This window comes from Hermetia illucens, chromosome 2, assembly GCF_905115235.1.
Source record: "Hermetia illucens chromosome 2, iHerIll2.2.curated.20191125, whole genome shotgun sequence".
In the NCBI taxonomy this organism is placed as follows: domain Eukaryota; kingdom Metazoa; phylum Arthropoda; class Insecta; order Diptera; family Stratiomyidae; genus Hermetia; species Hermetia illucens.
Window position 1 is genome coordinate 67,140,467 of NC_051850.1, and position 15,842 is coordinate 67,156,308.

The 15,842-nt window shown below is 41.6% G+C and overlaps 1 protein-coding gene across 2 annotated transcripts in view; it reads right to left on the reverse strand.

Moving 5' to 3' along the window:
• Nucleotides 1–15,842, reverse strand: part of LOC119647447 (four and a half LIM domains protein 2) — a 258,080-nt gene that overhangs the window by 162,006 nt on the left and 80,232 nt on the right. Inside the window, exon 1 of one of the 2 annotated variants that reach the window (XM_038048374.1) lies at nucleotides 7,209–7,494. The exons of the other annotated variant lie outside the window; for it this stretch is intronic. Within the exon in view, the coding sequence (XP_037904302.1) occupies nucleotides 7,209–7,372 (164 nt within the window). The 5' untranslated portion in view covers nucleotides 7,373–7,494. Of the gene's footprint in view, nucleotides 1–7,208; nucleotides 7,495–15,842 lie in introns of those variants that run through there. 2 annotated transcript variants of the gene reach the window in all.

A 15,842-nucleotide genomic window follows, 5' to 3' on the forward strand; every position in this document is an offset into this window, starting at 1 on the left:
CCCAAAACTTGCTTTCCTAGAGCGTGTTTGGAAGCAATGTCAATGTAGCTGTCGTATCCGAACAATATGAAATTCTGCATAGTGGAGTATAGGTAGCAGACAAAAGCAACAAAGCAGCGATATGGAGCTATAGATGTCGAGCTATAGAAGATGCGAAAAAACATCCAAAGGACGGATTTACAAGTGCCAAGATAGGAGGTATATATATTTATAGGTGTTACGCAGCCCCGAGCCTCACGTTGAAGGAATTCACTTCATTGCTAGAGAAATTATCTTTCGATGGAACAAGCTACAATCCTAAAGTAATAGCCCGCAATTTCAAAGCATGGGCAGAAGACTGTGGAAGCAGAAAACCAAATGCAAGGGGACAAATACTGCCAGAAACATTCTCGCGCTTAAATGTGGTACTTGCGAACTCTAGGGAAATCAACACATATCGGAGGGGAGAATTACAATCGGTAGTAAACCTCACTTTCGTCAGTGACACCCTTATCAAAGACTTGCAGTGGCCTGCAAGTGAGGAGTGCACACACACAGCGATCATCAGGCTATCATCTTCCAAACCTCGCATAGGCATTATATGAAGCCATCAAACAGAATAACGATGGAGGCGACCAGTTACATCAAGTAGTTCATCAACTTCTGCTCAAGGTATGGGACAGCGGATCAATGCCTGACGATCGGCAACGAGGCATTATCTGTCTCATACATAAAAAGGGAGATATCACACAGTGCAGCAATTATAGAGGTATCACGTTGCTGAGTACCATCTATAAGATATTCTGCGCTATCTTGCTAGGCCGAATAGCCCCATACGCCCAGAACATCATTGGCCCATACCAAAGGAACATCACTCCAGGCAAATCAGCAACAGATCAGATTTTCTCTCTGCGGCAAGCGATGGAAGAACTGTTGGAATATGGACAACAGTTGCACCATCTATTCATCGACTTTAAAGCCACCTATGATAGCATAGCCAGGGTAAAACTGTACACGGCCATGAGAGAATTCGGTATCCCAACGAAATTGATAAGACTGACTAGGCTGACCCTAACCAATGTGCGAGGCCAGATAAAAGCAGCAGGATCACTCTCAAGACCATTCGACATCAACAACGGTCTACGACAAGGGGATGCTCTATCATGCGTCCTCATTAACCTGGCCCTCGAGAAAGTGATCCGTGATGCTGAGGTAAATGCAAGAGGTACGATCCTCTTCAAGTCCACCGAAGTAATAGCCTATGCTGACGATATCGACATCATGGGAAGAACCACCCGAGACGTACAAACTGCCTTCATCCAGATCGAGCAGGCGGCGCGAGATCTTGGGCTGCACATCAATGAAGGCAAGACAAAACATATTAAAAATATATAATAAGTTGAGGAATGTCGGAAAAACTGCTCCCAGCGCAGAAGAATTCAACCTGAATTCATGAAGCTACACATGCAATACAAAAATGCGAGGAAAAAATTGCAAGTAGCTATGTGTACTGAAGCTGACTCTGATCTATGGGGTGACGCCCACAGGTCGATAATGTCATCACTGAAAGGCAAACGCTGTCCACCGATTACTTGTCCTAAATTATTACAAAACATAGTGGACACTCTCTTCCAAGAGGATATGAACTATTCAAATCTGCCTGCAGTCCATGTAAATATCGACGAAATTCCTGCAGTAGTAGAATAGGAAATTCTAGATGTAGCAAGGAAAATCGCTGAAACTAAAACCTCAGACTGCCCGTTATTGTGGAAAAGGAAGGAGGCCTATCTGACAAGCAATTCGGGTTTCGTAAGGGCAGATCAACCGTCGACACAATCAACATGGTGAATGGCCTGGGTCGGGCTGCAATACAAAGTGACAAATACTGCGCGGAGGTAACACTCGATGTGAAAAATGCATTCAACACTGCAAAGCGGACGAAAATCGTAGAGGCTCTAGCCAAACTACAAGCTCCGAAGTACATTTTACGCATCGTTGTTGAATTTCTTCTTGCGAGAAGACTGTACTGCAACTCGGACGATAGAAATTATTCCCGATAACGTGCGGAGTACCGCAGGGTTCTGTCTTGAATTCCTTACTGTGGTTAATTATGTATGATGGAGTGTTCCTAACCTCCTTATAGCGTGACAACCATTAGCTTTGCGGATGATATCAGGATAACAGTAGTTGCAAAACGGTTAGACGAGATCGAGATTTACGCAAATGAAGCGATATGGAAGATCCATCCCTGGTTGAAAAAATTCGGCCCATCTCTAGTGCTAATCACCAAAAGAAAAAAAGGACACAACCGTGAAAGTTGGCAAACAAACAATTTACTCCCAATAATAATAATAATAATCGTTGGCACAATAATCCATATTGGATCAGGGCCTTGAAGTGTGTTAGAGCACTTCTTTCAAGACCACAACGGTACACTACAGTATACTGTAGGAGGCAATGTGGTCAGCATTGCGCTCGCCCGAGACTATTACCTTGATTTGACTCAGGTACTCATTCACAGCTGAGTCGACTGGTATCCGACGTCAAATCACGATCCAAATCCCACTGTCACCAATGAGATTTGAACCGCGACCTTTCATACGATAGCCTTGTGCTCTAACCACTCAGCTATCCGGACACACAATTTACTCCCAACCATCGCATAAATAGTTGGAAATAATGACTGACAAATACTCAGCTTTAAAGAACGTATAGAGTGCTCTACAAGGAAAGTTTCCTCCATCATTGTAACGATCTCGAGGATACTCTCGAACATTGGTGGACCAAGACAATGTCGATATCGTCTTATTTCAAGCGTAGTTAGTTCCTTGCTACTCCGCCCAACTCCAATTTGGGTAACTATTCTGGAAAACAAATCAAACTGCGGAAAACTAGGAATGGCGTATCGATTACGTACTTCGACAGCAACTACCATGACGGGAATCCACGGGAAATTAAGTTACGAGCTAAAGCAGTTCTTAAGTGGACATTGAGGTTATCGCGCTTATCTATATCGATTTGGTCACGACGAGTCACAAATCCGCCCAATATGTGGCAACGTGGCTGAGACTGCTCACTGACTGTTGTTGTTGGTGGTGTTGATTGCCCTATATTTACCGCGCACCAAACTAGCAGGAGGCGATAACACCGGAAAATATAGTGATGTTCATACTGGAGTCAACGGAGGCTTAGAATCAAGTTCAACAGCTTAGGCAAGAAGAATTGCGAAAAAAAGCAAGAAAGGAAGAGAACCATAATGAGCCGCAGTTAACAACTGATCCAGCCCCGCGATACAATGCTTTGTAGCAATCCCGTGGGGAGAGTGGAAGAAGAACGTGGTTTTAGGGAGTAAAAATCTCACATAAATGCATGGCTGTAGCCGGGAGTAGGCTTTGAACCTTTCAACTTTCCAACGATGAAAAAAAGACAGGCAGGCAGTAAACCGATTTTAATGAGGTCTTATTTTACACAAAACCTTTAAAAAAGTGAAATAACGATTCTAAGCTTCCGGTTTCCAACTTACTTTCATATATCACCAATTTTGCTATGATATTCTCGTTTTTTGGTGATCACGTTCGAAGCGAAGACATTCGCGATCGATATGACGTTACCTCCAAGGAGAAGATTTTCGTTGATATGGCCATGTTATCCGCACTAATGATAACGCTAACTAAGATTGTCTTGGACAGCCAAGTCGATGGAAAACCCAAACTCAAAGGCAATGACTTGGTATACCAGATGACGAACCAGATATAAACGAGCCGAACTTGCTACTGCCAAAAAAAAGACGCATTCCAAAATTTCGGTTTTTTCAAATAAATAATTCGTCCAATGAAATGTTATGCATTCCATTCCCGCAACTTAGGGACGGTTATTTATATACATTTTGATATGTGTAGTTAGGGGCAGATTACCGGTCACACATTCACCAAAGAATGAGATATACTTTTCTGATATATTGAATACGAAATATATTATTGACATAAATTATGACTTAATACCAGAAATAATTCTGAAAGAATCCTCATTTCCTTCGTCCTTGTCCTGGAACATCATTGTCTTGAAGGGATTTTAAGTACCCGAAATTGCTAGATATTCTCAAGTATTATAGGTGTAGCACTGAAGAAGGGAAAGAACCAAATCTGCTTGGAGTATTCCCAGCACCTGTCCGTCGCAGCGAAATAAAGTTCTTATTGTTAATGGAACAGATATCTTGCCTGTGTTGGTGCCTACTTTGCGTTCGCTTTCTGTTTCTCGGTTTGCACTTCTGTAAATTTGACAATTGATCAGCTTTTATCAACGAGAAACTTATGAAAGGGGCGTTTTCTCTAACCGACCTTCATTTAGGCACCATCATTCCAACGTCAATTATCTTCGTTGATGAACCGCTTAACAGGCATGGTATCTCTGAGGATTGCATGGGTCGCTTTCTATATCGTGCTTTTAGCTTCATTCCGCAAATCTTCGACATATTCTTCTCTTTTTTCACGAAATTGCCACCATTTAATGCGCGGTCATTAATCTGTCGTACATCAATCGACGGCCAATTTTGAAGTGTGGTAGTTTTATACGGAACAGCTTACATCCAGTGACTATGAGAAAATGCCGACGTCTTATGAGGATATAGTCAGGTTCCCACTATAAAGTGTTTATTGACAAGGAAGGAGGTGAGGGTCGCCAAAATCAACAATAAGCTAGCCACTCTCATTGCTTGACTATTTTGTCATGAATAGAAGTTTTTGGCGCAGTGCAATGTGCCTAATAAGGGTTAACTATTCCCCATTTGTTTAAAGTAATCCAAAATAAGATGTCTCAGATAATTGCATCAAGGATTGACTGTTTGACTGAATTCGCTATCACTTTCTTCATTCGACTATCGGAAACCTAAACAATCAGTCACAAAATAACCTCTTCCCTGGCGGTTTCCTTATAGCCAAAAAATGGTCAATATAATCTGAAAACCTGATAAACGTCTACAATTAAGCTAAAATCTATTTCCTTTTTACATCGGTTGAAATGTCCAGTCACGCAAGCGATAAATGAGCGATAATTTACTGGTCTCCAAAATCATCGCTAGATTTCAATAGAACTAGCCATCAACATATGCCTTATCATGCTTGTTAACCATAAGGACCAATAAAAGTCTTCCCTTTCTCGGAATCGTTTTCCGCATGGACAACACCAGGTGAGATAACAGGATGAAATGCAGTTCCAAGAAATTGCAAAACCACTCTAATGGATGGGTGTGACATCACGAACGGAGTCTATTTTCAGGTGTGATACGAACTAACGAACGGAAAAAGATGTTGTTGCCCTTCATGTCCTTTTTGTTGTTGTTTGTTGCTTCACTCAGTTCAGGTGAATTTATGTTAACATTTCGCCCTTGCCATTGTTGGCTGTCATCAAGAACGCGACGGGTGTGGACAAATCCGTCTGCCCTGGAATGCATAGAGCATGCAAGGGATAGAGAGCTTTATCTTAGCTGGCATTTCACTAGGGTCATAATCTCAAACGATTTCATAAAAATAGTCTGGCATTTTTGACTTTATATGGACATGGAAAAGGAATTATTATGTTAACTCTAGAGGACAATGCCATTTTCAGATGATAAATATCTTCAGATTGAACAATTGGTGGAATGTCGGGCGAGTTCCTCTTAGGATTCCTTCAACTGTATTGTTCGTCACAATTGGGAGATGTTAATAGACATGTTTGGCATTTATTTATTGGGTTTTAAGGCATTTATTATTACATGGACAATGGTAGACCTACTGTTGACCACTTAGGCGAATTATCTTCCAAAAGTATGATAAATTGTAAACTGCGAAAAGTCGAAGAAGTCAGGAAGGCACGATTATCAACGTCGCGCATGGAAGATAGTTAGATATACAACGATAATGAACTAAATCCACCACGTGATATAATACCTAATGGTGGTTTTGCGGAGCTGGGAGGGTGGGAGGTGGTCTGGCGAGCCCAGGCCAGTGCTTAACAAGTCGGGAAACCGGAAGCTGGACATTTCAGGTATGAAAGGTTTTGTGTATTTCTTTTATAAAGACATTTGAGTTTGTATTTGTCCCATTAGTACGTAGCATATATTATGTGAAAATATCCACTTCCAAGTGATATTGACACTCAAAGTCTTGAATTTGCAAAGAAGTGATAACTTTGACCCATTATAACTTTGTTGGTAATAGTGCGATTCTTACCAAACTTGGTAGGATCATGCTCTATATCATAGCCTACATTAGCACTTTTGTGGTGCTAGGATGAACTTAAGGGGGGTTCTGCAGCAAATTACTTAAAATTATAGTAATATACTATTATTAACTTTATTTGAACAGATATCGGTATGGAGGGTATTTCGGAGCCTAGGCACCATATAGTGGCAGCCTCTTGATTTTTTTCAGATTTTTCGGTTGAGTATTTTCTGAGAATGGATCCGTTAAAGAAATGATCACTTTCAACCCCCCCAACTCCCCCACCTTTTCAATAAATGTCAACACTAAGACCGGCTTCAGAAAGTACTAATCGAGACCTTTCATTTGATATCTCACATGACTATATTTAATGAAAACAAAAATTTACACCCCCCCTTTTGTATGTTTGGGGACCCCCCCTCTCCCTCAAATTTTACATAGAATAATGTAACTCACGGTATGGATGAGTGTTCACAGTGCCCACCTTTACACAAAACCTTAAAAATGAAAATAGAAACATGGAACAAAGTGTTATTGCTTATTTCAAGTATACTATTACTGATGTCTCCTACCTTTCGAAACAAAAATTTACTATTTAAAAATGTTAGCCTAACTTATTGAAATGTTCATGTCCTTACATGGCTTTAAGTGAGTCTGAAGGTATTTTCATTTGTAAGGCACTTTCCTCTATTCTTTGATTCTTGTGTTTTGTTTCCATCCTTATTTTTTGATATTGTATTTTTTTTTTTTGCAAAATACTTATACTAAAAATGTTTTCTTTTACTCTGTCAATCCCTATAAGTAAGCATTGTAAGTATTTGGTGTTTGTGGGGATTTCATTTGATCGGCCGAAATATCTTTTCTTGAAATAATTCAGGTTTATATCTATCGTACTAAATGCAAGCAATTAGCGAAAATGTTAGTTAAAAATAGCAAGTTCTTCTCACATCAATTTTCTGCTGCTCCGAAAAAAATTTACCATGCTAATCGGAAATTAACTAACTAAATATCTTCACGCTTTCCACCTACCTTACAATTATATCGTACAGTTCTTCCTTATGAAATACTTTGCAGTAGGCATGTAATACTTTTAGGCAAGCGTAACGCATCCCCGTCCATGGCACCTGATGTCCCGATAATGCTTCGTAGAGCGGACAGTTGCTATGACGGTCTAAATCGATCATTTTCACCATTTTACTTTAGGTAAAAGTCTTCTCATTATGTCAAAATCACAATTTCTGAGTGTTTTTCTTTGAGCTTCGCATAAACCCAGTTTCAAGTTGAATTCGTGGTCGTTTGTTTCGATTTCTGGAACCTTTATTAGTAGAGGTTGAGCTTCATGAGTTATTTGGTACCAATGTTTTGTAGTCAATTTACATCAGACTAGGGCTAAATTTTCTGAAGTCACTGGAATCCGCAGAGATTGAATGCTCCAACAAGAATTTAAAAAAATACCAATTGTCAAATATGTAAATAGGATGACCTAATTGTGGATATTTATACAAAACTATAACATATATACATATATGTTGTCAGTCAACGACGAATTGCGCTACTAAATTGGTTCACTTATCAGCACATTTACCGCAGTGTCGCCCACACTGCCGTTCTCTATGGTTCTGAATGCTCGCCGACTACCAAAGACAATAAACCACGCTTCGCTATAATGAAGACAAGGATGTGTCGTAGGACCAGAGGCATAACACACGATGGTCTATTTCAAAGTGAGAACATCCGCAATCGATATATAGCTATACCGTTCATGAAAAAGTTGCTTTGATGATATGGTCATGTAATTTGTGCTAAGGAGATCTCACTTGCTGAGATTAGTCTTTGCATCGAAGGGGATGGGCAACAACCAGAATAATAATAATAATGGTTGGTGCAGCAATTAAATTGGATTTGAGCCTAGAAATATGTTAGGGCACTTCATTCAAGACGATAACAGTACACTACAGTACATTTTAGGAGGCAATGTGCTCAGCATTGCGCTCACCCGGGATTATTGCCCTAATTTAACTCAGGTACTCATTCACAGCTGAGTCGAATGGTATCCGACATGCAGTCACGATAACAAATCCCTCTCTGACAAAGGCTAAAGAAGAAGAGGTGATATGATACGATATACTTAAGCTTAAAAGACGTAATAATCTTCATGAGCTATCTTGTTTTTTATGGATGGAGGTGGAAATCTTACAAAGACGCTGCTGCACCAGGTTGCAGCATTGTGTGGGACTTGCACCCACTCTTCCGCTCCTCCCCGCGGGACCACCGTGAAGTATTATGTACTTCGCGGGGGAGGCTCTGCTTCGCTACACCAGCACCTCCATGTCGCGTCTCCGTCGTGCCGCCTTCCGAGCTCGATCCAACTCCAGGAATTTTGCCTGCACCACGACTACTGCCTCATTTACCGCCATCCAGCTTTTCTCCGACTTCAGCATCTCTTCCACCAGGTTGGAGGGAGGGTTCGATGTCCGCCCCCAAGATGCTGTTCAACCTCCTTTTCTGCTGCAGAAATCTGAGACAATGGAACATATCGTGCTCCGGGTCCTCGGGTGTAGCACTCATGACAGTTGGGAGATTTGCCCAACTCGAAGCGATGCAAGTACTCCCTATAACCACAGGTGGTAATTCAATTCTCCGTGCTTTCGGTCAACCCATTTCTCGATACACGGGATCAATGTATGGGCCCACCGGCCCTTGTCGGAATTACCCCCCGTTGTAGCCACTTACCACACGATTCCCTCCTAATGGCTGTTCGAAAATCTGCATTCACCTCGGCTGGATTTGCTTTCCGTTTTTCGTAGAGGCACTGTGCCTCGTTCGCTAGAAGATCTATGGGGATCATTCCCGCGATGACAAACACTGCCTCCGTCGACGCCGTCCTAAATGCGCTGCGTACCTTTAGCGCAATTGGCCGGTATGCCGAGCTTATCTTCCTCCGGTTTACAACGTGGTTCAACGCTCCCGCCCAGACAGGGGCCGAGTATAACAGGATCGACTTCACCACTTCCGTGATGAATAGCCTGCGACTATACTTCGGCCCTCCCACGTTAGGCATCATCCTTGCAAGGGATGAGCTAGCATTTGCTGTTCTCCCGCGCATAATCCAAGCATCGACCATTATCCCATATTTGACAAGTAATTTTGAGACGACCTCACGATTACCAACCCAGATATTAACGGTGTTGTTCTTCCTGCGGTTGGCGATGAGAACCGCCTCCGTCTTTTCGTCCTCCAGGTCTAGCTTGGCCATTCGTAAACATGACTTGATGGCATGAATGGCTTCATTTGCATACAGCTACACATCCTCGGGATGCTTTGCAATTACAACTACCGCCAGGTCCGTCGCAAAACCAATTAGCATTGACTCCTCCGGTACGCGTAGGCCAAGCACTCCGTCGTACATTATGTTCCATAGCAGTGGTCCCAATACAGAACCTTGAGGTACGCCTGCTGTCGCAATGTACTCCTTCGGCCCGTCGTCCATCTGTCTCGTACCAGAGAAGTCTATCCGAAAGGTAGCTCTCGATTAGCTGAGCCAAGTAACTAGGAACACCCAGATTGGATAAAGCGCCTTTAATCCAGCCCCAGTTGGCTGAGTTGAAAGCACTTTTGATGTCCAGCGTCACCAGAGCCCATTCCGCCGGCAAACTAATAATAGCGGTCTGTGTGCCGTCATATGTCTTCTTCATCCTTTTTATGGCACTCTGGTCCATATCGCTAAAGTAGAACTGTTGCTTTAGCGCAGCACAGATCTAGGTCCTTGCATTCAACCACTATCTCCTGGTTCCGAGCTCTTATCCCAGTTTCCTCTCCTAATACTTTTTCCAACTTGCCACGGAAGTTATCGGCAGAAATGTCCGCGGATCTACTTAGTTCCAGCATCAGATCCCCTCTCTGCGTTTGCCTGATAGGGCTTACATTATCTCCCGGATCCATCAGTTCCGGGTCTGATTTTACTTTTCGGAAGATGTCGGCATAGCACATATTTCCCTTCTTGGAAATAATTATTATTTGCGGGCGGAGTTTCTTTTTGTCCTTTTTCCTCTTGTTCTTCACCTTAATGCATTGTTCGGGCCTCCGAGCGTTCACCAGCCATCTTGGAAGACGGATATGGCTCAGGTTCTCCTCCGAAAACTCGAATATTGAACTGGTCCGACCTCTTGGAAAAACAACGACCATATTCCAGGCTGAAATAAATACCAATTTATTGGTAGCAGAAGAAGGTTTTCGAGAAAAGTTGCTGGATTGCACCATTCGAGCCTGTACCGATGGTCATACCTAACAATTAGCGCTAAATAACAACACATCTTTGTAAAAAACCGGACCGTCTAGGGAGATGTGAAATCCTTGACAGGACTTTTAACAGGAAACTTCCCCTTAAATTACCACATAAAAAATTAGGGTAGAGATCTCCACTACATGTAGCCAATGAGAACAATTGGAGGCCTTGTGTTTCATAGCGGTCGCGCGGCTTTCTCAAATGAAGATACCTGGGAAAAGTTTTCTACCGTAAAGAAGAAGTCCTCAGACTCGTTTAAGACCGCGGTTTCAGGAGACAGTACTATGGACCTAATAGAAAGTTTGAGTGTTTATAACTGCGACTTCCACAGTCAAACTAACCCAACCTAACCTTCCACATTAATCGCCTATTAGGGCAGCGTTTTCCCTTAAGAAGAATAAATAAGACATGCAAAGCAATGTTGCGATTACTTGACAGTCCAGAACTTTGTCCATTCTCTTCTCTCCCAAACTCAGTATATAGAATTGAAATTTTCCGCCAATGAACATCCACCGTCAAATTGTAGATAAAGTTATGCAGGGTCATCTACAAGATAAGTTCTTTGCTTGAATGTTGAAAGTGGATAAAGATGGAGAGCATGATGAAAATATTCGAAAGGATGAAGCTCCTTCTCATCTGCATGGGTACGTAAACAACCAAAACTGTCACATCGGGGAACGAAGAAAATTGACCAAAAAACCTCTATAATATCTATGAGCGCAAATCGGTGCGATTTTGGGGCTCACTAGAAAAGTTTTAACATCTGAAATTGAGAAATTCCATAACTCAAGGTATGCAATTTAAAATTGAACAGTGCTGGCGAGGAAGCTCGCGAGACAATGAGACCCAAGGTTAGGAATACCGAGACACCATTTACGAAAATTCTGAGATCGCGAACTTACTTCATTTATCTATTTATACGTCATACACACGTTTGTATCTGCCATGGGCTATATTAAAGTGCCTTGATAAATATGGTCTCACCCCCTCCTGTTTCTCATTTAAAAAATGTTTGCCAAGAGGCGTTTTTCAGTTATCGACTTCAAAGGTGAGGGTGCATCATACTTTTTGTGAACCATGTGGAATTTAAGAGAAAAAACAAATGTGATAAAATTTCAGCAATTGGCATATATCTATCAATGCGAAATCAATAAAGACGTCATTTCGCCGTGAAAAAATCGGCCAGTTCTGACATATGAATTGAATATCTTCGCTCCTCCGGTTTTTCTTATTTTCTTAACCGCTTTTCAATGATTATAAATCACTTCTTAATGGTACACTTTTGCAAATTATTTTCAAATAATTTATGAGTGCGAATGAAAGGCAATTTTTCAAGAATTTTCGTGAATGAAATCCAAGTAGATTAGAGCATCCATCAATGAATTATTCCCCTTGTATTTGTTTACAATTTAAGAATAATTTCTTGCGGTTTTACTTCTGGCGTCGCCCACGATGCTTGCTTCCATTCCACCGGAAAATCATTTGCGTTGCTTTCAGTGGAATCTTCAATTCCAAGGAGATTGTGTTCCGCTTAAAGTCAAGGCCTACCCTCACGTGACCATAGCCCCCTAAATTTGTGTCGGTGCAATGCGAGATGACGCAAAACATCAATCAATCCAATGGCGGAATGATCTTTGTTTATTTTTGAATGCTCCCATTTATTCTGGACGTTCACCTGACAGGGATTTCTGAGGCGGAGTGATCGCTGAAATTCTGGTGTTTGTAAATAAGTCTACAAACGGATTTTCGTTTCTTGGGTTTAGCAAATGGAGGACCGCATCGCAAAGAGAACATCTAGCTGAGAAAAAAATTGTACAAGTTTGGAGTGTCTTCTACAATGAAACCAGAGTCAAATTATCAGAAGTAAAGATACAGAGGTGAGTATCGTTAGGTCCAATTACTTTTGTAATCATTGATCTCAAGTAAGTCACCAGATCTGGAGGTATGCATTGCTTTTTGGAAGCGCCGCTTTTCCAATCCGGTAGATCCCAAAAGCCCACTATCTCAACCATTTTAGCAACCATCTTTCTTTCTTTCTTCCTTTTCTGGTAGCTCTATTTTGGGTCGAAGTTGATTTTGATTGATATGTTTTCTGAAATACTACATGCTATACTCGTACTTAGAAGCTCAAGAAATGCTTCTGGTTTACAATGGCAGTTACTTTTCATACACTGACCGGTAGTTTGGAATAATTTTAATTTATTGTTGAATCTGTGATAACTTCAAGAATTAGATGGTTGGAATTTAAAATACATTTTTGGACTCTCGAAACTTAGATAAAATCAAGTTTGTAGAAAAATCAATCGCAAATGATGCTGAGTGGTAAAGGAGCGTCCCGTCCAAACTGATTAAATTTTGGTTAAAGCGAGAGTAGCAGTTTACTATAAATAAGTGTTTCCTGTTCACTCCTTAGTGGAGAAAAGGGCATCCACCGTGTAAGGAGCCTGCACCTCCAAGGAGATATGGAGAAATGAAAGAATAAATGGGTTAAGTACTTACTACTTAACACCACAACACCAAACCTTGATCTTGAAATGAATGGAACCGAGCAAGTGATAACCTACCACTTAGACTAAAAGAAGTCAAGGATGCATTGTAAGCTCCAGATCGCCAGGGAAATTCTAGCGGAGTAACTAGAAGTAGTAGTACTGGTATAGCACCAGTAAGCCACGAGGTCCTCAATGACATCTGAGTGGAAGAAAGTATTCCAAGGGATTCGCGAAAAAGCGTAATTTGCCCATATATAACAAGGACGACTGACAGACAGAATTCTGCCTCAAAAAATATATGTTAGAAGTCCCTCGTGTTGTACTAAATTATTGGAAAAAGGTTAAAGTCTTACCTCAAGAATGAGGTTCCAATCAAGCAAATCGGCAATCAATCAGATATTCTCAGTGAAGCAAGTCCTAGAGAAATATTGTGAATACTTTGTGAACTTCAAACAATCATATGTTAGTATTAGCCACAGGGTGCACAAAGTATTGCCCGAGTTTCAAAACCTGAAATTAGTCCAACTCATCACAATGACAACGAGCCAATCACCAATCCACCAAAATGAAGTTGAAATTTCTCTGTGCTACCATTTTTAAGTGTTACTATATGGGAACAGCACATCGTAAGTCATGTGCTATTCCCAGATAGCAACACCAAAAAACGGTAGCACACAGCAGTTTCAACTTCATTTTGGTTTTGAGATAATTTGCATTTAAGTAGTGTTAATGCGCCGAGCGACATCAAGTTCGGTGCAATCGTTAGCAGATACCAGGCTTCCTAGTTACACGAGTACAAATTCATCAACGCCTTCAATGATCTTTCTCTTCTTCGCATTTATGCATCCAGGAACAGTGCGAGAGGATGGAAGTAGCAGGTTTGCAGAAACAGCAGCAATGGCGTAGAATAGCTCAGTGTGAAGACCGTCATGCTTAACACTTTCACTTCTTTTGAAAGTATTGATGGCCGAAATGATTTCTCTCCTATTTAAGGAAGCAAATCCGCATGTTACTGTGGCTAGTCAGGTCAATCACAAGAGCAGGAATTATTCCTTCCAACTCTTCGGTTGCTCGTCATCGTGAATGAGGGTCGTCCCTCACAGGACCATTGAAAAATTCGTGATTAAATGCAAGTTCTTTAGTGATAGCGGGGTAAATAGTTTTGGAATCACTGCGTTTTGCAGCAGTTTCTGCTTCCCAGACCAGCGCAATGACAAATTGCCTTTTGTCACGACGCGGACTTTAGGAGCTCGAGTGTGTCACGTTACGAAGTTATGACGCCCCTTATACAAGAGACTGACGATGAGGAAAGGATTTTTTGGCGGCCCCACACTCACCAACACTCTCAGGTGAATTAGTCAAGGTGTAGGCCGTGCGATCAGCAAGATAGTTCTTCGGACTGTTGAGCGACAGCTGGATCATAGGAGCGGTTGGTGTTGAACTTAGGGGTCGTAACTCCGCAACCCTGTGAGAAGCGCTAGCGAAAATAAGCGACCATTAGATGGACATCCTTGTCAAGTCCCATGTCAGTACCTCTTTGGTTACGCACATCCAGAAAAAAACTCCTAAATTTACTGCTGACCGCAATGTTGTCAATCTCGTTGCTTGTATGGTGTCTGTCAGCTAAAATCCAAGCTCTGGGCTGGAATAATGACACCAATGACGAGACGATGGAAGTTGCAGAAATCTACAAACCTCCCACCATTATCGTTACGGTCACCAAGAGTAGGTTCTCCCATCACACGTCTGAGCAAGGTGTTGTCAGACTCCATCTTGGCATTCATATTACCCATCACGATCATAATGTAACCTTTAGGAAGCCACTTTTCAACTGCGTGCTGCGTGTGCTCATAGAAAGCATCCTTCTCCAATACGCAAAAATCTCCGTTGGTGCATAGCACTATACAATTGTGCTGGTCCTTAATATGGTCCGGAATTTTGCAGTCAAGATCTTGACAGAAATCGATTTGAAGGTCGAGAATGCAATTTTCAGTAGCTGTCAATAACAGTCTGACATCTGATTCACGTCTGCTACCATTTGACTTTCCAGAGTACGAAAGGGCAGTGGGAAATGGATTTGTGAAAAAGAGGGAAAGAATCATTAAAGAGACGATTATAGCTGTGGATGATAGCTACGTTAGTTTCCACACAGTTGTTCGTTGAATCAGATTGACCATATTGGGGCGGAAGTAGATTTAATTGCTTGTCTTTTGAGTGTGCATAATAAAGGTGACCCGGGTATTGCTGAGCATTCACTTCCATATTTCGTTCGCGTATACATCATGATGAACAGCATTGGAAGAAGTACTTTATTATCTACATATATATCTAGAAAATGTAAATTACGGAGCGGTCAAGGGCAGTATAGATATCGGAGTGAAATCGGTGACGGATTACCGATGGAACAATGTAAATCTCGAGAAAGGCCATCTGCAAAGAAATACTTATACATAGCTTTGTTACCAAGTCCACATTCAACATCCACGTGGTGTCCGTTAGTACCTTTTACGAGCTGTAAATGAACAAGGGGGAAAACGAGTTTTTGGCGCGGAAACAATAATTGGACCGGTTGGTAATTTCGGAACGTTTGGCTTACAATACATCATCCATAAAAATCCAACACAATGTATGGTAACTTAATGAAGAGCTTCTTGCTGGTTTCATACTAACAAACAATTGAATAACTATAATAAGTTCTTGGATTTTGCAATGTAAGGGTCGCAGCAGGCCAACGCCTTCCAGACAAACTCATTCACAAAAGGGCCTGGGCACTTAAAGATGGCATTGCATTCGTCAAAATAGATCATACTCTCTTACAGAAAAGATGGTCTTCTACAATCCTTGATGCGGGGAACTAACCACGTGGTCGGAGTTCGCTCATATCTAGCA